At 43.9% G+C, this 22,923-nt stretch overlaps 1 protein-coding gene across 1 annotated transcript in view; it reads right to left on the reverse strand.

Annotated features, from left to right (window-relative positions):
- The window catches only part of LOC138637959 (adhesion G-protein coupled receptor F3-like), an 82,313-nt gene that overhangs the window by 330 nt on the left and 59,060 nt on the right, over positions 1-22,923 (reverse strand). Inside the window, exons 9-15 of the mRNA XM_069726880.1 lie at positions 19,502-19,642; positions 19,114-19,307; positions 15,711-15,902; positions 13,523-14,965; positions 10,327-10,368; positions 10,153-10,239; positions 358-483 (exon numbers count right to left, since the gene is read on the reverse strand). Of these exons, the coding sequence (XP_069582981.1) occupies positions 358-483; positions 10,153-10,239; positions 10,327-10,368; positions 13,523-14,965; positions 15,711-15,902; positions 19,114-19,307; positions 19,502-19,642 (2,225 nt within the window). The remainder of the gene's footprint in view (positions 1-357; positions 484-10,152; positions 10,240-10,326; positions 10,369-13,522; positions 14,966-15,710; positions 15,903-19,113; positions 19,308-19,501; positions 19,643-22,923) is intronic.

Here is a 22,923-nt window from a genome sequence, read left to right on the forward strand (position 1 = left end):
TAAATTTGTCACCTTTTGATATTGAAAACTTCTTACTAAGACTACACATTTTTGCTTCTCCCTTTTTTTCCATCAATGTTCCACAGACTTTATTAGAACAATGGTATGTTCAATTAATAATTGGGAGAATGTAGTGGAGCAGAAAACACCAAAATGAAAGGAGGTATCGTAATGGGCTCCACTGTCAGGTCAGAGCAGCATGAATTATAAACAAGACTTTGGATGTCAATGAGCTAGACCACATGATGTAATTGAGGATGATTACAGCCAAGTTCTGATATTTATTTCACAGTATTAACTAATACATTTACAGTCAGTATGTGGCTGTTGCTTTTTCCCTTCACACACACCCTCTACCCCTCCAGGTGTTGAAACAAAGGTGGGAAGAGCAAATGTTTGGTGATTTAGCGTTAGGTGGTCATTACATGACTTGTGGAAGAACTGTCTGTAGGCGTTTATAACTTCTGTTTCACTGATCTGCTCCTAGAAGACACAAATATAAATAATTAGGGCATTTTGATGCGTAAAGATACTTACTAGTGATGAGCGAGTATGCTCGTCACTCGAGTTTCTCCGAGCATGCTCGGGTGGTCTCCAAGTATTTCTGTATGCTTGGAGATTTAGTTTGTCGACGCAGCTGCATGATTTGTAGCTGCTAGACAGCTTGAATATATATGGGGATTGACTAATGGGCAGTCCCCACTTGTGTCGACGTAAACTAAATCTTCGAGCACGACAAAATACTCGGAGACCACCTGAGCATGCTCGGAGAAACTTGAGTAACGAGCATACTCGCTCATCACTAATGCTTCCCTTTACCTTTTTTTATTCTACATTTGGCTGCAATTTGATCATTTGCATAGGGGTCACCAGTAGAGATGAGCGAATTTGATCGGGTCAGGGCTTATTCGGCAAGCTATAGCGCTTACTGATTTAAGCTGCAAAGGGAACCCGGCTTCCTGGATCGCGGCGGCCAATAAGCTGTTCGGCTCCGCAGCTACATGTGTCGCAGCTGTGTGACAGTCACGACACAAGTATGGAGAGCCTGTTTGTTGAGCTCTACATTCATGTGTTGTGTGACCTGAGATTAAATTTGCTCATCTAGTCAACAGGTCATAACTTTGAGTGACAAGTACCCCACTTATTCAGAAGCGTGCTGCATTCAGCTTAAGACTTGATGGCTTTTTGTGAAACTCAAGCTTAATGTATCCTCAACTGAAGAAGGTGGTGTCCAGATTATAAAGACCCATGTATCCTCTCTTCATAACTTAGCACTGTCACCAGTTGCAGTTAAATCCTGATCACAAAGTGAAACCGAATTGATATTCTGGACAAGTCACTAGATTATGTCGACCTAAGTTGGAGTGTGAAGAGCTCTAATACTTTGGAATGTCTCCTCCCCATTTTCAGAACTTAATTGCTTTGTTTACAAACTTGGAAATTAGAGAGTGATTTGTACAGAAGCACTTGGCAAGTCCCACTAGCTTCTCTGTTATATATTACGGAATCTGGGGATGAGCTGGAACCCATGGCGGTTCCCTGCTTTCTTGGCAATAGCACTTGGAACCACAAGGAAAGTAAGTATCAAATCTTCCTCTTCTAATCATGACGAGACATAAGCGTTGCTTTTCTGGACGCTTTACAGGAAGACACGAAGCCTTGCTTAAAAGTATTAACCTAAATGAGGAGCATCGCATTGATGAACTAGCATGTTTTCCCTACATTACCCAGATAGAATGTTCTAGAAAAGTTTTAGTTCTATAGTTGGACCCAAAAGTGTTTTAGATGGTGACCAAATCTTCATAATTTCACCAGTACAGTGGATTGAAACAAATCCAGCAAGATGTGAAGTGGAGACTATTAGGATTAATTCAAGTGATCTAGCAAACTGTTGCATTAAACATTTAGGAATTGCAGCCATGCATTACATGGTCCCTTCATTGTCCAAAAGTAATTTGGAAAATCCACATCCGTATAATTTTAGTGCTGTGGGCGGAACTGGTGAATTGTCTAAGCCGTAGGGCAAGGTGAGCAGCAGGGACCAGAGGCGACGATGCAGTCTAGCTTTACTTGCAGGATGGCATGTGAATTAGTACTGCATGATTAGATGGGCTAGTGGAGTTAAAAACCCTAGATGCAGCTGAGCCAGATGTACAGGAAAAGCAGAGATGAGTAGCTTGTATCTTTCTGCAGATATGTATAGATAAACTAGTTACTCTAATTTAAATGAGTACGGTTATGTCCCACAATTCCAGGAGTACAATACTGAGTTATACATCTCATTTACCATTTATAATTCTGACCTCTGGTATGTGCCACCAAATCCGGAATGCAAAACAGCGGCATGAATCACATAAATTTCGTATTATTTGTATATTCTAAGTAATTTCAGAGGAGAGAAAAAAATAAACTATCATTGTCTCCACAAATAATGAAGGAACAGTCTCACCATTGAATGCAGGAAGAGTCCCATTACTCTACCGAGGTGTTTCCTCCATTTTGATTCACCATAATAGTTCAATAATAATAATAATTGCTTAGATTTCTGGCTAGGGTGATTTCTTTGCCAGATTGGTAAACTGGTAACTTGCTTGCAGAGATGCAGTTATTGTAACTTGACGGAGAGCTGCGAGTTTAAAGGGAACCTGTGACCCCCAAAATGGAAGGTGATCTAAGCCCACCGGCATCAGGGGCTTATCTACAGCATTCTGTAATGCTGTAGATAAGCCCCCGATGTATCCTAAAAGATGAGAAAAAGAGGTTAGATTATACTCACCCAGGGGCGGTCCGGTTCTGGTCCGATGGGCGTCCCGGTCCGGGGCCTCCTATCTTCATCAGATGATGTCCTCTTCTGGTCTTCACGCTCCGGCGTACTTTGCACTGTTGAGGGCAGAGCAAAGTACTGTAGTGCGCCGGGAAAGGTCAGAGAGGCCCGGCGCCTGAGCACTGCAGTACTTTGTTCTGCCCTCAACAGGGCAGACAAAGTGCACCGGAGCCGCAGCGTGAAGACCAGAAGAGGACGTCATCTGATGAAGATAGGAGGCGCCGGACCGGACCGCGACACCCATCGGACCAGGCGAGTATAATCTTACCTCTTTCTGTCATCTTTTAGGATACATCGGGGGCTTATGTACAGCATTACAGAATGCTGTAGATAAGCCTCTGATGCCGGTGGGATTAGCTCACCTTCCGTTTTGGGGGTGACCGGTTCCCTTTAATAGCACCAGGAATCGTTGGACTGAGCTTAGAGTCAGCAAATTGCAGATAGGAGTAGCTGGGAAGATAATTGTATTCTGTTCCATCAGGTTTCTACAGGAAGATCAAGCTAACTCTTGAAAATGCACGATAGCAGGGTGCTTTACGTCCTTCATATGAAGTTGGTTGTTTGCCATATGAGTCAGTCTGAAAAGGCCTAAGATAATGTCATCATCAGTGATGTGTGCCGCAATACCAGAACCTGGCATGTACTAGCACATCTGTTCATAGGGGATGGAAGCAAAATCCAGCGCTAGAGCAGAGGTGGGTGAGGAACAATTATTATTTATAGAGCTTATGAGTCTGGAATGAATGGATCTTAACAAATCTTGACTATCCTCTCTTCATTCACTGTTTGTGGCTCTTTCTGTCCTGTTTTGATCATCGTCCATATATATGGTGAATCAGATCAGGTTTAGAGTATGTAACTGGGTCCGAGCTGCACATATATATCTCTGTACACTTCAAAATTTATCTTGCAAGTTTTATCTATAGGCACATCATCCATAATCACCAGACACCGCTGCCACCACACATGCCCGTACTAAAACGCCACCATGATTAAGGCGCTAAGCTGAAACTAGTTGGTCTGCTTCTCCTATGTCTATGGATCTCTTTTGGTGACCTGCTGCTACAGTTTTCAAGGTGATTAATAAACTTATATTTTTTACATTTTTGGCTACCGCTGGAGGATATTCTCTTTTTTTCTGCTAAAACATCACCTTGTCCACATGTGGCCGATACATGGAGTAGCTTCTGGGCAGGAGCCTTCCCTCCTTTACACCATTCTCTTCCCCGATACATGGAGTAGCTTCTGACCAGGAGCCTTCCCTCCTTTACACCATTCTCTTCCCCGATACATGGAGTAGCTTCTGGCCAGGAGCCTTCCCTCTTTTACACCATTCTCTTCCCCGATACATGGAGTCGCTTCTGGGCAGGAGCCTTCCCTCCTTTACGCTATTCTCTTCCCCCGATACATGGAGTAGCTTCTGGGCAGGAGCCTTCCCTCCTTTAAATCATTCTCTTCCCCCGATACATGGAGTAGCTTCTGACTAGGAGCCTTCCCTCCTTTACACCATTCTCTTTCCCGATACATGGAGTAGCTTCTGACTAGGAGCCTTCCCTCCTTTACACCATTCTCTTCCCCCCGATACATGGAGTAGCTTTTGACCAGGAGCCTTCTCTCCTTTTACGCTATTCTCTTCCCGGATACATGGAGTAGCTTCTGGGCAGGAGCCTTCCCTCCTTTACGCTCTTCTCTTCCCCGATACATGGAGTAGCTTCTGGGCAGGAGCCTTCCCTCCTTTACACCATTCTCTTCCCCGATACATGGAGTAGCTTCTGACCAGGAGCCTTCCCTCCTTTACACCATTCTCTTCCCCGATACGTGGAGTAGCTTCTGGCTAGGAGCCTTCCCTCCTTTACACCATTCTCTTCCCCGATACATGGAGTAGCTTCTGGCTAGGAGCCTTCCCTCCTTTACACCATTCTCTTCCCCGATACATGGAGTAGCTTCTGACCAGGATCCTTCCCTCTTTTACACCATTCTCTTCCCCGATACATGGATTAGCCTCCGGTTCAGGAGCCTTCCCTCCTTTACACTATTTTCTTACCCGATACACGGAGAAGCTTCTGGGCAGGAGCCTTCCCTCCTTTACACCATTCTCTTCCCCCCGATACATGGAGTAGCTTCTGACCAGGAGCCTTCCCTCCTTTACACCATTCTCTTCCCCGATACATGGAGTAGCTTCTGACCAGGAGCCTTCCCTCCTTTACACCATTCTCTTCCCCGATACATGGAGTAGCTTCTGACCAGGAGCCTTCCCTCCTTTACACCATTCTCTTCCCCAATACATGGAGTAGCTTCTGGGCGGGAGCCTTCCCTCCTTTACACCATTCTCTTCCCCGATACATGGAGTAGCTTCTGACCAGGAGCCTTCCCTCCTTTACACCATTCTCTTCCCCGATACATGGAGTAGCTTCTGGGCAGGAGCCTTCCCTCCTTTACGCTATTCTTTTCCCCGATACATGGAGTAGCTTCTGGGCAGGAGCCTTCTCTCCTTTACACTATTCTCTTCCCACCGTTCTGGCACAAGTTCGGTTTCCTTTCTTCCATCCATCAAGGCTCATTCCACAAGCGGTGGTATTTTCTTCCTAGTCTGATGTGGCTTTCGCTCCTTAGTGTTACCAATGGTCACATTCTGAAATAACCTCTCTGCCTTTACATATAGGGAGTCTCTTGATTGTAGACTTTAATGATGATACTCTAATTTTGAGTGTGCCACTAACTTGTCCGAATGTTGTGAAGGAAAGCGTTTTTTGATCACCCATTTTTGTCGTTCCACATCTTTTCATGTTGAGCTCTCCAGGACTTTGCTTCCTTTTAAGAATGTAGCACTTTGTTTTTCTGCTACCTCTTTTTCATTGATAGTCACTTAGACGGCACCTTGACTATCCTTATGGACAGCTACCAATTGCAAATTCAACACTTTGAGACGACTCTCTTATCGGGATTCCCCAGTATTACAAAAAGTGACCATCTGATATGTATGAAGGCCGTCCAACTCTCCGTTGACTAATGTTATTGGGGGCAATCAGGCAGTTGGTATGTCAATGCTTGATGTTATTGGTTTCATGTTAGAGCTTTCTCCTCTCCGCCCATTGAAAACTCATGGCCGATGCTCATGTGTATGGGAAAGTTGGCCAAGCACTCTCTCATGGCCAGCTTTAGGATATGCTCATTGGATCTGTGGTCAAATGGCCCTCAACACTCCAACTAATGGCTTGATTGAAGGCAATGCAGCTGTCCAGCACAGCATCCCCTTCATTAGTTTATTTTTACTAAATGTGCCTGGTATTACAGTCCAAAACTGGTCGGTCTCTTCAACTTTATGAAGTCCAGACTTTTATCCTTTCTTGATAGATTTGTTTACCACCACAATGGATTTAAATCGTAGATTAAATTATGAAAATTGTGTTTCTCTTCCAATTTTTTTCAACACATCAGGTGGCAAGAATGTTAAAACAATTATTAGCACGTAAATGGATTATCAATCATTCATCTATCCTCCCAAGTGGGTGGACATGGACCAAGGCGATTGTACAGGATTCTACAGGTGAACAACTGGCTCGATGGTGCCATGAGCAACGTATTCGGTTTCCTGACCATGGAGTGAATTTACCTGTATGATGAACTTCTTGCTAGAGATGGGTTGCATCTTACAAAAACAGGAAAACCCATATTTGGCAGAGACCTTGCTCCACTCATCAGGAAAGATTTAAGCTAGAGCAATATGGGATGGGGAAATGTATGGCCAGGAAAAATATACAGCTAATGAATTCTTATGAGAACCCTGCTATTCGAAGTGGAAAGGGAGAACAAAAACAACAAACTCTGAAAATAGAGGAGCAAGAGAAACCGACTACAAACTAAAATGTGTCTATACAAATGCACAGAGCATGAGAAACAAGGAGAATTGGAGCTGCTAACACAGGAAGAGAGATTTGATGTCATAGTTCTCACTGAAACTTGGTGGGATGATGCACATGAATGCCATACAAACCTTGAAGGCAACAATTTATTAGAAACAGGATTAGCAAGAAGGGAGGAGGTGATGCAATATATACGGTATGTTAGGAAAACATATCTCCACAGAGATCCAAGCTTCAGAGAATGGTAGCTCTTCAGAAACTGTTTGGATAAGAATACAAGGATAGAAGAACAGAAAGGACACTATTGTAGGTGTTTGCTATAAGCCACCTGGACAGACTGAAGATATGGATGAACTCTTTTTACATCAGATGTCTGTTCTCAAAAAAAGTACAACATAGTGAGTCCAGAAAATTCTTATCTTCTCTTGCTGACAACTTTCTTTCAAAAGGTAGAAGTGAGAACAAGAGGATCTGCAATCTTGGACTTAAAGGGAACCTGTCACCTGAATTTGGCGGGACAGGTTTGCGGTCATATGGGCGGGGTTTTCGGGTGTTTGATTCACCCTTTCCTTACCCGCTGGCTGCATGCTGGCCGCAATATTGGGTTGAAGTTCATGCTGTGTCCTCCGAAGTGCACGCCTGCGGAAGGTAATCTTGCGCCTTGCGCAGGTGTGTACTTCGGAGGACACAGCATGAACTTCAACCCAATATTGCAGCCGGCATGCAGCCAGCGGGTAAAGAAAGGGTGAATCAAACACCCAAAAACCCCACCCATATGACCGCAAACCTGTCCCGCCAAATTCAGGTGACAGGTTCCCTTTAATTCTTACCAACGGGGAGGAAGTGGTTGAGGAGGTAAAGGTGGCTTGGAATGTAGGAGGCAGCGGCCATGCTATCCTCAAATTATGGATTACAAGAGGAAGACCAGCGAGGACTCAGACTTTAAGGTTGGACTTCAGAAAGCCAGATTTTAATGGAATCAGAAAGAGGGTAGGAAAGGTCCAATGGCCGGATGTTCTGTTCTGAAGGACAGAAATGTCCAAGATTTTGCTAAATGAAATTCTTACTGCAGTTAAGTAACCACCCCGAAAAGAATAAAGGATTGGAAGCATTTAAAAAGACCAGGATGGATGAACACGGAACTTAATTACTTGTTAAAAATGAAATGTATATTAAATGGAAAGAGGGGGCATTGTATTACTTTGAACATTTTTACTTATGACTTGTATATGAACTGCTGAACTGTATAGCGCTGCGGAATATGTTGGTGCTATGTAAAGATTATTACCGTATTAAAGAAGAATGTAATACAGGCCAAGGGTCAGAAGAGCTAAAGCCAGTAATGAATTAATGCTTGTAAGGGAGACTAAAAGCAGCAAAAAAAGCATTTTGGGGGTATGTCAAAAGCAAAAGAAAAGTCAAATGCCATAGGATTTTTGCAGTTCGAAAAGGGTGAAGTGGTAAATGATGTTGAGAAGAGCAAACTTAAATTCCTATTTTGTATGTGTGTTCTCTTTATTGTTTCTCTCTAAGAAAGCAATTATAACATCAACTGATCTTCACGGTGCCATTGAAGGAATAAAAGAATCCACTCTGTCCATAAACAGAGAGATTGTGAGGGAACACTGAGCTAATTTAAATGAATATACATCTCCTAATCCAGATGATTTACCTCCTAGGATACTGAAAGTGTTAGCAGAGCAAATTGCAGAACCACTAGCCAGAATCTTTGAAAAATTCTGGCGAACAGGAGAACTCCCAGAAGATTGGAGAAGGGCAAATGCTGTCCCTATCATCAAAAAAGGAAAGAAGACAGAGCCAGGAAATTAGAGGCTAGTGAGCCTTACCTCTATACCAGGAAAGATCTTTGAACAAGTTGTTAAACAGCATGTATGTAAGTACGAGGATAAGAATACAGTAATTAGTCGGGCATGACTTGTTTGCTACAAACCCATGGTGGCTCTGGTTAATCAAATTTCCTTCTATGGTGGAATCACTGCCTGGGTGGATCAGGTAAATGCGGTAGATATAGTAAATCTCGACTTCAGTAAAGCAATTGATAAAGTATACTATCCTTATAGAAAAAAATGACCAAGTATGTGATTGACAAGGCCACGGTTAGGTGCATTCATAACTGGCTCAGTGATCGTGTGCAAAGAGTGGTAATAAATGGTTGCACATCCAATTGGAAGTGTTACAAGTGGGTACCACAAGGCTCTGTACTGGCCCCAGTGTTTAACATTTTTATAAATTATCTAGATTCCAGAACTGAAGGAAAACTGAGCAAATTTGCAGATAATGCAAAGTTGGGAGGGATAGCTAACACTAGAGAAGCCAGGGAAAGGATTCAGAAGGATCTAGATAAGCTTTAACAATGGACAGCGACAAATACCATTTTATTAAATGGCAAAATGCAAGATTCTACATCTGGACAAGAAAAAGGAAAATTACATCTATAGAACGGGAGGAATAGAACTAAGGAACAGCTTTTGTGAAAAAGACTTGGGTATACTAACAGATCACAGACTGTACAGGAGTCAACAGTGTGATGCAGGAGCAAAAAAGGCAAACACAGTTCTAGGATGTATTAAGAGAAGCATAGAATCTTGATCACGTGAAGTAATTATCCCCTCTACTCCTCCTTGGTCAGGCCTCATCTGGAATACTGTGTCCAGTTCTGGGCTCCACATTTTAAGAAAGACATTGAAAAACTGCATCAAGTTCAGAAAAGAGCGACCAGGATGGTGAGCGGACTGCAAAGTATGTCCTACGAAGTACAGTTAAAGGATCTGGGAATGTTTAGTTTGCAAAAGAGAAGGCTAAGAGGAGACTTAACAGCTGTCTACAAATATCTGAAGGGTTGTCACAGTGTAGAGGGATCATCCTTATCCTCATGCACATGGAAACACGAGAAGCGATGGAATGAAACCGAAAGGAAGAAGATACAGATTAGACATTAGAAAAAACTTTTTGACAGTGAGGGTGATCAATGAGTGGATCAGGCGCCTATGAGAGGTGGTGAGTTCTCCTTCCATGGAAGTCATCGAACAGAGGCTGGACAGACATCTGTCTAGGATGATTTAGTGAATCCTGCATTGAGGAGGGGGTTGGACGCGAAGACCCTGGAGGTCCCTTCCAACACTAACATTGTAACATTTTATACATCCAACACCACCAACTATTAGATGGTGAGAGGCGCTGCTGTCAAGGCATTAATAAGGCAGGGGCAATCCTTTATTAATTAGATCCAACTTGCACCTGTCCTAATCATTAGAATAGTATATGTGGACACTGCCGGCCATTAACAAGACCTGCTGATACCTGGAAGGTGACTGCCGTCTTATGATGGAGTGAGAGGTACTGGATAACACCTCATGTGTAACTAGTTGTATATTAAAGTTTCTATGATACAATACTTCTGCCCCCGGACTCATTATCCCACTTTGATGATGACCATTTCCTTACCACGTTGTACGAGCCGTGTTCACAGCAGGCTGGAGACGGGAACAGAGACTGAAGCTTTTGAAACCATTTGGCCAGAGCTTCTCGAATCTGAAAAGATTAATGAGATGCTGAATATCCACAGCTTTATGTCGATAAATGTAATTCATGATCTCAGCGAGTCAATTAGCCACTTACTCTTTTATCCAAAAGGCATCCGAAGATCAAGATGATCACTCCCTAAATACGGAAGACATTACGTTATGGTATCATGGTACATACGAGTGAATCAATTTTTGCAACTTTATGAGCTTATAGTATCTTAAGACTTAATACAAGTGGTCAGAAGATTGAGTAAGTCGTTCTAGACCTCTCCAGTAAATGTAGTGTTGGAAAATCGATGGTGGTTAATGCTTGTACATTATACACTTGTGAGAAGTTGTTAGTGAACATTAGTAGGGTGGAAGAATGATGGAATGGGTGAAACATTTCCCGAAGACCGGACGTGAGAGAAGTTTGGTAAGAAGAATGCCAACAAGTGCTTGTAGTAAAGCGTTAGTTTCACATGGGATGAGTTCTTAAAATTAGAGAAACATTGGATGGGGCAGACTTTGATAAAGATTAGTAAAATAGCGGGTGGATTTTTAAGTTGGACTAATTGTGTGGTGGACTTGTAGTGGAGATGAAGGGAGACTTGAAAGAGTCTCACACTCCCACACTACCTCCTCATCCCACCCTTTCTCCGCTGGAGTCCCCCAAGGCTCTGTTCTAGGACCCCTACTCTTCTTAATCTATACACTTGGCCTGGGACAACTCATAAAGTCCCATGGATTCCAGTACCACCTATATGCTGATGACACTCGGATCTATCTTTCTGGCCCAGACGTCACCTATCTGCTGTCCAGAATCCCGGAATGTCTATCAGCCATATCCTCCTTCTCCTCTCGCTTCCTCAAACTCAATGTGGACAAATCTGAACTCATCATCTTTCCTCAATCTCATAGATCTTCCTTACCTGACCTATCTATCACAATTAACGACATCACGCTTTCCCCCGTACAGGAAGTCCACTGCCTCGGAGTAACCCTTGACTCTGCTTTGTCCTTCAAACAGCACATCCAAGCTCTTTCCACCTCCTGCCGCCTCCAGCTCAAAAATATCTCCAGAATCCGTCCTTTCCTCAACCGTCAATCTACTAAAATGCTTGTGCATGCCCTCATCATCTCGCGCCTTGTCTACTGCAACATCCTTTTCTGTGGCCTCCCTGCTAACACCCTTGCACCTCTCCAGTCCATCCTTAACTCTGCTGCCCGACTAATTCATCTCTCTCCTCGCTATTCCTCCGCTTCCCCCCTCTGCAAATCTCTTCACTGGCTCCCATTCCCTCAGCGTATCCAGTTCAAACTACTAATATTGACCTACAAAGCCATCCACAACCAGTCTCCTCCATATATCTCTGAATTAATCCCCCGATATCTTTCCTCACGTGATCTCCGGTCCTCCCAAGACCTCCTTCTCTTCTCCACACTTATCCGCTCCTCACCCAACCGCCTCCAAGACTTCTCCAGAATATCCCCCATCCTCTGGAATTCTTTGCCCCAACACGTCCGACTATCAACCACATTCGGATCGTTCAGACGGAACCTTAAAACCCACCTGTTCAGGAAAGCCTACAGCCTGCACTGACCCCGCTGCTTCCTCATCACTACCGGAGCTACCGCCTCACCAACACCGGAGGTACCGCTTCACCAACACCGGAGCTGCTGCAACCCTCAACCTATTGTCTCCTTCCCACCATCCTGTAGAATGTAAGCCCACAAGCGCAGGGTCCTCGCCCCTCTGTATCAGTCCGTCATTGTTAGTTATGTTTACTGTAAGTGATATTTGTAATTTGTATGTAACCCCTTCTCATGTACAAAACCATGGAATCAATGGTGCTATATAAGTAATAATATAATTAATGTGAACGAGCGTTTCATGATGATCTTTCAGTGCAAACAGACTGCCGATCATCCTATGAAAGTACTTGTTCATTGCATGAAATGCTCTTTTGTGCAGCCCAAAAGATCATTGCTCTTGGCCGTGCAGCCCACAAGATCATTGCTCTTGGTCGTGTAGCCCACAAGATCATTGCTCTTGGCTGTGCAGCCCACAAGATCATTACTCTTGGCCGTGCAGCCCACAAGATCATTGCTCTTGGTCGTGCAGCCCACAAGATCATTACTCTTGGTCGTGCAGCCCAAAAGATCATTGCTCTTGGCCGTGCAGCCCACAAGATCATTACTCTTGGCCGTGCAGCCCACAAGATCATTGCTCTTGGTCGTGCAGCCCACAAGATCATTGCTCTTGGCCGTGCAGCCCACAAGATCATTGCTCTTGGCCGTGCAGCACACAAGATCATTGGTCTTGGCCGTGCAGCCCACAAGATCATTGCTCTTGGCCGTGCAGCCCACAAGATCATTGGTCTTGGCCGTGCAGCCCACAAGATCATTGCTCTTGGCCGTGCAGCCCACAAGATCATTGCTCTTGGCTGTGCAGCCCACAAGATCATTGGTCTTGGCCGTGCAGCCCACAAGATCATTGCTCTTGGCCGTGCAGCCCACAAGATCATTGCTCTTGGCCGTGCAGCCCACAAGATCATTGCTCTTGGCCGTGCAGCCCACAAGATCATTGGTCTTGGCCGTGCAGCCCACAAGATCATTGCTCTTGGCCATGCATCCCACACGATCATTGCTCTTGGCCGTGCAGTCCACAGGATCAATGCTCTTTGCCGTGCAGCCCACAAGATCAATGCTCTTGGCCGTGCAGCCCACAAGATCAATGCTCTTGGCCATGCAGCCCACAAGATCATTGCTCTTGGCCGTGCAGCCCACAAGATCATTGCTCTTGGCCATGCATCTTCTTGTGTAAATACGACTTGCACTGCCACAGACAAAGGCAGCTTATATGCGCACTGAGAGATCTACTACAGATCTATTGCAGACCGCCCAGTGCACATCATTTACCGCGGTCTGCCTGTGTAAACAGGCAATTAAATTACCAATGGTCAGTAAATGTTTACTTACTGACAAGCGTTTAGTAAGATCAGTTCACCTGCTTGTGTAAATGGACCCTTACTCATGCAGTGTCATTTTAGTCTACATCGTAAATCTTAGTGCAAGTTCACATGAAGTTCCACCGACTCCATAACAGGGAAGGGAGACTGGCGCTGTGTAAACCTTTTAAGCAGCACAATGTTACCAGGAAAACTGTCTAACTCGCGTGAATTTCTGCATCAGTGAAATTCTTATACACTTGGTTTTTTGGAGCAACATTAGAAAAGTATAATTTTTATGGTATTGATGATCGAGACCGATGGCACGAGACAACAAAAATCTACAATCACTAACGTTACCTGGAAAGAATTAAAGAATGTAAGGGCATAATGAATGTACTGATGCACGTTGTCTAACAATGTTCCCATCTCCAGAAACCAGGTTATACCAAACACCGATGTTAGGATGGCAAGAGCTTTGGCCACCCAGGATATCATGTCTTCCTCTGTCTCTTCAGGAGCAGGAGGGTGTAAAAATTTCCATACCATTGCACCAATAGTGAGGAAGTTCATTGCTGAAACCAGAATTGCAGGTCCTGAAAAAGCAAAAATGGCTCCATCTTCTCGATTCAAAAAGCAACCTCTGTCTGTAATGTATTCTTCTTTGGGATAATCGATACCTATCGTCACACTGGCAATGATGAGTGGACAGACATAGCCGAGTCCTACCATAGCCACAATGACAACGACTTTGTTGAGCTCGAGGGAGGTGAAGACAAGTTCATAGAGGAGAATCAAGCCCTGAACCAACATCCAAGATAAGGAGGCCAGATAGAAGAAGTGCTGGAAGAAGGCTGCAGAGATGCACAGCTTGTTGGCATGACTTTTGGTTATGAAGGTAGAGGCGAAGAACCAAACATCAGCAATGAGCCTGGACACAGAAATGTTGATCAAGGTCACCTGCCGATAAAAGGTAATGTCATCCTTCACCACAGACTTCCATTCTATGATGTAGACGATGATGCAAATGATTACACTCAAGATGGACAAACTAGATCCAACCTGGCTGACCGTCTCCAAAACACCATCTTCCAAAATAACCTGGCTGACCGTCTCCAAAACACCATCTTCCGAAACATTATTCACCAAAACGTCCTTGAAAACTCCGAATGATGTCAAGACCGAGAAGGCCCCAACTTGTCTAGATCTGCACATAATACTTTCATTGACTCTGAATGTCTTGCATCCTTCTGTTGACCATCCTCCAACTCCTTCAAAGAGACTATTATCCCAAAATACACATTGAGCAGTACCAATGTTCGTTCTGTTGGGTTCCCTCATGCGATCGAAAATCATGTCTAGTTTGGCTTGTTTCACTGTCTGGTTTCCAGCCTTAATGGTGATTATTACAATATGACTTTCCACACTGTGGCCGTAACCTTTCACGCTGTCTCCGAAATTCTTAGGTAGGATCCCACCTAGGTACCTAAGGACCATAGCTATTACAGTGACATTACTACGGTCATCTCTCAATTCTATATTTTTTAAGTCCAGTTCGATGTCTGGAGTCATGTTGAAGGATCTGTTGTAGTTAGTCCATGCCACAAGGTCCAAGACCTCGGCGCTCATTTGGAAATTCGGTTGGATGAACATAAAGGAGTTTGAATCGACTTCAAAATGTTTCGAAATTGTTTCCACTGTCTGCAGAAACGTAGAGCCGAGAGATGGTTCTCTTGCAAGTGCTGGTGTCCAGAAGGTCTCGATGTTAAAATTGAGAAGTCGACTATACACTGTAACAAGATCCTGTGAGTAGAAGTAAGAAAATTCAATCAATGATATACAAAAACTTCAATAAAATTTTTAGAAATATTAAACATGAAGAGAGCTTTTTCTGAATGAGCTTTAAATGGAAGGGGACTGCTGATACAGTGGGCAGACTCTACTTCCGTAATTCTCCTAACTTTGGTTCTTGTTGCTCTGCCCTCATCAGAGAGGGGCATCGGCTGCTCCCTCTCCCCTCTCACAGCATGTAGTCCCAGGGAATCTGTCTACATCCCTCAACTGCAGAAATCTGAATGTATTCAGCAGGAAAAGGAGAATAAGCAGCTGCTACCAGAGACCCTCGATCTTCTCGAGAGACCTATTGACCAAACCAGTCCTGACAACCTTAGTCTAATGTGTGTAGCCACCTTTTAGAGCTGAACAAAAAAATATTCACAGGACCCTGCTTCACTGGCCATGTTGGTAGTTTGTAGCCCTTGGAGGTGTCTCGAAGGGATTTGGCCAATCTGCCGATATTCCTGGTGCTTCTGATAAGTAGGACATGCGCTACATTCTGTGTGCATTGCCTGGCAATAATGACATTGTGCCAGGCCTCCTAATCAGTGAGCTCTTTCTTCATTATGACTCTACTTCTACCAGTATTTGTCTACATGGCTTTGTGCTTGATGATATATAGCTTTTTGTGACCTGTGTGGCTGGAAAGTCTCATCTTAATGATTCAGAGAGTGGTTGTGCGTATATAACGTATCATCCCATCCATACTTACCACCATAGTATCAGTCTGGAGCTGTACGTTGTTATCTACAGCTATCGTGGAGAGCACCTTTATGGTTTCCACCATAATAATCATATCGGAGTGATGGGTGATAAAGTTTAGGCTTGGCATGGTGTAGTTCCTTAAAGTCTCCATTGTTACCGGAATATCCCAATCTGATATTCCCAATCCATCAACGAGCCTCTAAAGGGAAGATCAAAGACACAAAGACGCAATTTTCATTGTTCCTGAGATAAGCTGACTGACCAAGCACCATCTGTATAAGGACCTCCTGACTCTCCCAATGGCAGGAGAAAAGAAGAAAGAGAGAAATGGTCCAGTTGGATTTCAACATGTCAAATCTTTGTGAAGTTTGCAGTTGACAGAGGCGTCTAGAGAGGGACAGTAGAGTCTAGCGGTGGGCGGGGAGGTTGGAAGAAACATAAGTCTAACGGACACAGGAGTCTGAAGGGGGAAAGAGATCTTTGATGGAAGCTGAGGAGTCTGGTGGGGACAAATGAATCTAGAAAGAGACAAAAGAAGCTAGAAGGAAGAAAAAGGGCAGAAGAGTCAAGATTAAAGAGAAAAATCTGAGAGGCCAGGGGGGTCGAGAGGGAATAGAAGACTTGGGAAGAGGACAGAAGAGTGGAGGAAAGAAAAATCTCTGAAAGATGACAAAAGTCAGGAGGGAAGAGGAAACTCTAGAAGAGGAGAAAAGAGTCTGGAGGGAATAGTTTGAGAGTCCTCAGTGGTTGATAACATCTTTTTAGTTAGCCATTAAAAGGTAACCAACTGCAGCTTTCAAGACTACTAGAGTCTCTTCATCAGGCACAGAATAACGCAAAATCTGAGGTCACATATTTATACATAATAGGACACTAGAATAATGCAATAGATAAGACAAGTGACGTGAAGCAGAACTATCATTATGAGAGAAAGATAAATGGTTGCGGCCATAAATCTATAGGTCGGCTTCACATCACTTGTCTTATCTATTGCATTATTTCTGTGCTGTGTTGTGTATAAATATGTAACTCTTCACATTTTGTGTTATTCTGTGCCTGATGAAGAGACCTGAGTAGTCCCGAAAGCTGCAATTTGTTGGCTGAGAAGATGGCATCAACCACTGAAGACTCAAATTCTAAACTGGCTAAAACGGTTAAAAAAAAATTAATATATATATATATATATATATAGGGAAGAGAAAACTCTGGAAGAGGACAGAAAAGTCAGGAGGTTAGAAAAGAATGAAAGAGGACAAGGGTCGGGAGGGAAGAGAAAACTATAGGAGAGAAAAATCGGGAGAGAAGAGCAGAGTCAAAAGGGAAGAAAAGATTGTGAAAGAGAACGGAAAAGTCGGAAGAGGGCAGAAGAGCCGAGACTGAAGAGGAAAAAATGGAATAGGTCAATAGGGAATAGAAGACTGGAAGAGGACTGAAGAGTGGAGGCAAGAAAAATCTCCGAAAGACTTTAGAAGAAAAAACTCTAGGAGAGGACAGAAGAGTCTGGAGAGAAGAGGAAATTCTGGACGAGGCCTTTAGCCCTTGTTTCCTACAACAAACAAGGCAATAGGAGGAGGCTCCTGCTACAGCCAGGCACAGAACAGCCAGAAGGAGATGGAACGTACCAATAGCCCAGAACGATGGATTTCTTTTATATCATTTTTTTATTTTTTCATAATATAGTGTAACAGAGTTTAGTGCATCATGGGATCTCAGCTAAACCATATCTGTCAGCACATTCCATGTGACTGCACTGCAGCTTTGGATGTGACTGGAGAGGAAGCCTGGAGGCGACTCCATATTAGTATTTACACTGCTCAAAAAAAAAATAAAGGGAACACTTAAACAACAGAATCTAACTCCAAGTAAATGAAACTTCTGTGACATCAAACTGTCCACTTAGGAAGCAACACTGATTGACAATCAATTTCTCATGCTGTTCTGCAAATGGAATATACAACAGATGGAAATTATTGGCAATTATCCAGACACCCTCAATAAAGGAGTGGTTCTGCAGGTGGGGACCACAGACCACATCTCAGTACCAATGCTTTGTGGCTGATGTTTTGGTCACTTTTGAATGTTGGTTGTGCTTTCACACTCGTGGTAGCATGAGACGGACTTTACAACCCACACAAGTGGCTCAGATAGTGCAGCTCATCCAGGATGGCACATCAATGCGAGCTGTAGCAAGAAGGTTTGCTGTGTCAACGTAGTGTCCAGAGGCTGGAGGCGCTACCAGGAGACAGGCCAGGACACCAGGAGACGTGGAGGGGGCCGTAGGAGGGCAACAACCCAGCAGCAGGACCACTACATCAGCCTTTGTCCAAGGAGGAACAGTAGGAGCACTGTCAGAGCCCTGCAAAATGACCTCCAGTAGGCCACTAATGTGCATGTGTCTGCACAAATGGTTAGTAACTGACTCCATGAGGATGGTCTGAGTGCCCGATGTTCACAGATGGGGGTTGTGCTCACAGCCCAACACCATGCAGGACGCTTGGCATTTGCCACAGAACACCAGGATTGGCAAATTCACCACTGGCGCCCTGTGCTCTTCACAGATGAAAGCAGGTTCACAATGAGCACATGTGACAGATGTGACAGAGTCTGGAGACGCCGTGGAGACCGATCTGCTGCCTGCAACATCCTTCAACATGATCGGTTTGGCAGTGTGTCAGTAATGGTGTGGGGTGGCATTTCTTTGGGGGGCCGCACAGCCCTCCATGTGCTCGCCAGAAGTAGCCTGACTGCCATTAGGTACCGAGATGAGATCCTCAGACCCCTTGTGAGACCATATGCTGGTGCGGTTGGCCCTGGGTTCCTCCTAATGCAGGACAATGCCAGACCTCATGTGTCAGCAGTTCCTGCAAGATGAAGGCATTGAAGCTATGGACTGGCCCGCCCGTTCCCCAGACCTGAATCCGATTGAACATATCTGGGACATCATGTCATCCACTAACATCACGTTGCACCACAGACTGTCCAGGAGTTGGCGGATGCTTTAGTCCAGGTCTGGGAGGAGATCCCTCAGGAGACCATCCGTCGCCTCATCAGGAGCATGACCAGGCGTTGTAGGGAGGTCATACAGGTACGTGGAGGCCACGCACACTACTGTGCATCTTTTACTTGTCATGACCATGAGGCATTTCCACTGAAGTTGGATCAGCCTGCAATTTGATTTTCCACTTTGATTTTGAGCATCATTCCAAATCCAGACCTCCATGGGATAATCATTTTGATTTACATTGATAATTGTTATGTTTTATTGTTCTGGACACATTCCACTATTCAATGAATACAAATTTGCAACTGGAATATTTCACTCCGAGATATCTAGGATGTGGGATTTTAGTGTTCCCTTTATTTTTTGCAGCAGTGTATGTTCCTCCACAGTAATTTGGCTTCTAGCTCACCTGCGCCTGCTCTAGAAGGGTCTGCAGCCTGGCGTCCATGCAGGAGGACTCTGGCGTTGACCACTGACCATTCGTCGAGCAGCTTCTGGTAATTCTTCCGATCTTCCCTCTCTCGCAGAGGATTTCAGCATCGTATCCAGCTTTGGTCGCCTTCCACATTGCATCTCCATCTTCAGAACAGAACTTATATTTGGCTGGACAGAAAACACAGAAGATGCACGAGGTTAAACATAACAGGATTGAAGCCCTCCGCCGGTCCGAATAGGAGGAGCTGCAGTATAAAGCACGGAAAAAGAAAACCGCCGTGCAAGCCTCATGATGAGGTCACATAAAAATGACTTAAATGGAGTCTCCACTCGAATAAAGACAGTAATCATGAATGTCTCACCCTTCATGAGAGAAACCCGGACCTTCGACTCCACCGCAGGACCAATGTCTCCCTGGAAAATGCAGCGGTAATCCGTGTCCTTCACTGGAATCTCGTTAATAAATAAAGGATAACAACGATAATAACCTCTGTTCACCGGATCTAGAGGGAAAACACCGTCATCTACACAACTGATCACCGGGCAGTGTTACAATATTAGATGTTTATACATACAGGGGGTATCAAAAGTCTACACACCCCTTGGCACAATGTAAGATTTGTGTCATGTAAAAAAAAAAATGCTTCAGAGGAGAATCTATCCAGAACTTTTCCCCCATTAATGTCGCTATAATCTCTACAAGTCCATTGAGAAGCTAATAAATCGTTTTGAGGTGAAAATAAAAATAACAAATCTACAATAATGTAGTTGCATAAATGTGAACACCCTTTTAGAATTGGGGATGTTGTTGTGTTTCTCTTATGTTACATCGTAGTCAGCACTCGGCCGCCGTCATTTACAGCGATTCTGATTAACCCCAGAGAAAGTATCGCTGCTCCAGGAGGATTTTTCTGACATTTTCTGGTTCATAAACAGCTGACAACACAGCAAAGGATCTCAGTGTGGAAAGTGATCAGTAGGAGATGTAAAAACCATTCCCAGGCATTAGATCTACCATGAACACTGTGAAGACATCGCAAGAAGGGGCTTAGATTTGGAATAGTGGTGACGTTACCTAGAACTAGATGTCCCTCAAAAATTGATATAAGGACAAGAGAATTGGTCCGAGATGCAGCCAACAGGCCAACAGCAACAGTAATGGAGCTGCAGGAATTCCTGTTCACTCCTGGTTGTGTCCTGAATTAAGCAACAATCTCCCGCATTCATAGATCCAGCCTGTGGGGTCAGGGGCAAGGCGGAAAACCTTCTCTAAAAAGAAAAAGCTCTAAGCCCAGCTGTGTTCTGCCAAAATCTACCTCACATCTGCCAAAAGCATGAAAATGTGTTATGTCTAATGAGAACATTTTTTACCATAATTCTAAAAGGTGCAAAGCTGATCACCAGAACATCACTGTCACAAGATTGTATGAATTATAATATGATTTTGGAGTTTGCCTGCCAGACTCATGCTGCGGGCTAAAAAACCCTCCCTTCCCTCTGTGTTTCTGAGATGTGTGTGTAGAAAAGGTTTTATTGCTCTGGCCATAAATTCCAGGCTAGGAGCAACTTACTCGTCCCCCTCCCATCTGTACTAGCTAGGACTGGTATAGAAGTTCTCCAAAATCCATGAGGGTCTTTGTTCTAATATGATAAGATTCTGGGCCACCGACTTGGGTTAGGAGAATAATAAATACATATTGCTAACGTCCATCGGCGGATCTGTCCGCCACTGTAAGCAGAAGCCTCCAAGTCCAACAGGGACAGAGTACGGATTTCTCGGAAACTGAGTGTCCCTACTAGCCTGAATTTAGTATCTATAGAGAGCAAATCTTAATACAAGATGAATGCTGGGCATGTTATGATTCTGACATGTTCTGGAGCGGAGATACAGGCATTAGACAAACTTGTGTGAAATTTACTAAGACTGAAGAGAGAGGAGGGTCTGAGGAAGCCAGCCCTGTTGGTGATGTCACGGGCTGTGGTTTATAAGTTTCTGCCAGGCCCCAGCAGTTGAGCTTGACCTGAGGAGCCTGACTGCCAGTCCTGATGCATTGGGACATATGGGAACTAGCCTGGTTGCCTGAAATGCTCTGAACACATGTAAGTGTTGATTTCTCAAGTAATCCCTGTTTTTTTTATAATTACCTTTGTACATATTTTCAATTGTCTCATATTGTAACATCTTTATATAACTTTTTATAAACACTGCCTTAATTTCGGAGTAAAATATATAAATTACTAGATTTCGTTGTTCCTGCTCTAAAACGTACCCTAAGTCTTCTGAAGGGAATTATGCTACTGTTTTGGGTTAGCTTCGGACCCGTTTAATCGAAGCTGGTGGCAGCATACATTTGTACTGTGTAGATTGGAGTCATTGTAGCGACTGCGGCGTTGATAATTATTGTTCCTGCCTGAGTGGGAGTATTTATATCGCCTCGCTGCAGCGTGCCCAATAGCCAGTACATAGCAGGCAGCCTTTCTGGCGACTAATTACCCCAGGTGAAGTACCTAGTCTGACCTGAGAGTAAGGGGGGCGCCAGAGAGCTGCAAGTTTCAAGTGGAACTGTAAGCGGGATATACATAAATCCCTGCAGTTCGTGGTATATTGAAGAGCAGCGGGATACCTAAAATAAGCCCCTGCTGTAAACTAGGAGGTCAATAGCCTTGTGTGTGTTTTTTCATCACATTGTAGCAGTGAAGGGATAACTAAGATAAGCCCCCCTGCACATGTGATAGCCGTCTGTTGGCCTAAAGTCACCCAGATCTGTGACGTAGGGGTGACGGTCACGGTGTGAATCGTGACAAATTGGTGGCAGCGGTGTGGATTCGTGACAATCACCATCCCCACAGTGAGGCATGGTGGGAGCAGCATTGTGCTTTGGGGATGTTTTTCAGCAGCTGAATCTGGGGCTTTACTGGAGGGAATTGCGAACACTACATATTTCAGTCATATATGCAACAAAACCTTCTGGCCTCTGCTGAAAGGATGAAGCGGAAGAAGAATTTCACCTTTCAGCACGACTCTCAGCGACCTCTAAATCAACAAAAGAACAACATTGCCAGAAGAAGATGGAAGTTTTGGAATGGCCCAGACCTGAACCCAAGAGACAATTTGTGGTGACCTGAAGAGGGCGTTGTACCCAGGAGATGACAGATGTGGTGCTGCTTGGAGGAGCCGGCAAAGATCGACAATTCTACATGTGCCTCGCTGACAGACCCCGACCCAAAAACACTGAACGTTGCCAGAAATTCACAGGGGACTGTAACAGAGTATTAGTGTAAGGGTGAGCAGATTTATGCAACCACATTAATTAAATTTTTTACTGTTTTTTTTTCTCACCCCAAATATTTCAGTTTTTCAATTAATTAATCCAGAATATGGGCGACATTAAAGGGGAAAAAGGTTTCATCTGTTTATTCAATGTAGGATTGCGTCACATTGAAAAATCTGTTATTTTATCAATTATATGTTGACTTTTTACATCCACTGTAAATGCAGTATTATAGTAGTTATATTCTTGTACATAGGAGCAGTATTATAGTAGTTATATTCTTCTACATAGGAGCAGTATTATAGTAGTTATATTCTTGTATATAGGAGCAGTATTATAGTAGTTATATTCTTGTACATAGGGGCAGTATTATAGTAGTTATATTCTTCTACATAGGAGCAGTATTATAGTAGTTATATTCTTGTATATAGGGGCAGTATTATAGTAGTTATATTCTTGTACATAGGGGCAGTATTATAGTAGTTATATTCTTGTACATAGGAGCAGTATTA

The sequence above is a fragment of the Ranitomeya imitator genome, chromosome 5 (assembly GCF_032444005.1).
Source record: "Ranitomeya imitator isolate aRanImi1 chromosome 5, aRanImi1.pri, whole genome shotgun sequence".
Classification (NCBI taxonomy): domain Eukaryota; kingdom Metazoa; phylum Chordata; class Amphibia; order Anura; family Dendrobatidae; genus Ranitomeya; species Ranitomeya imitator.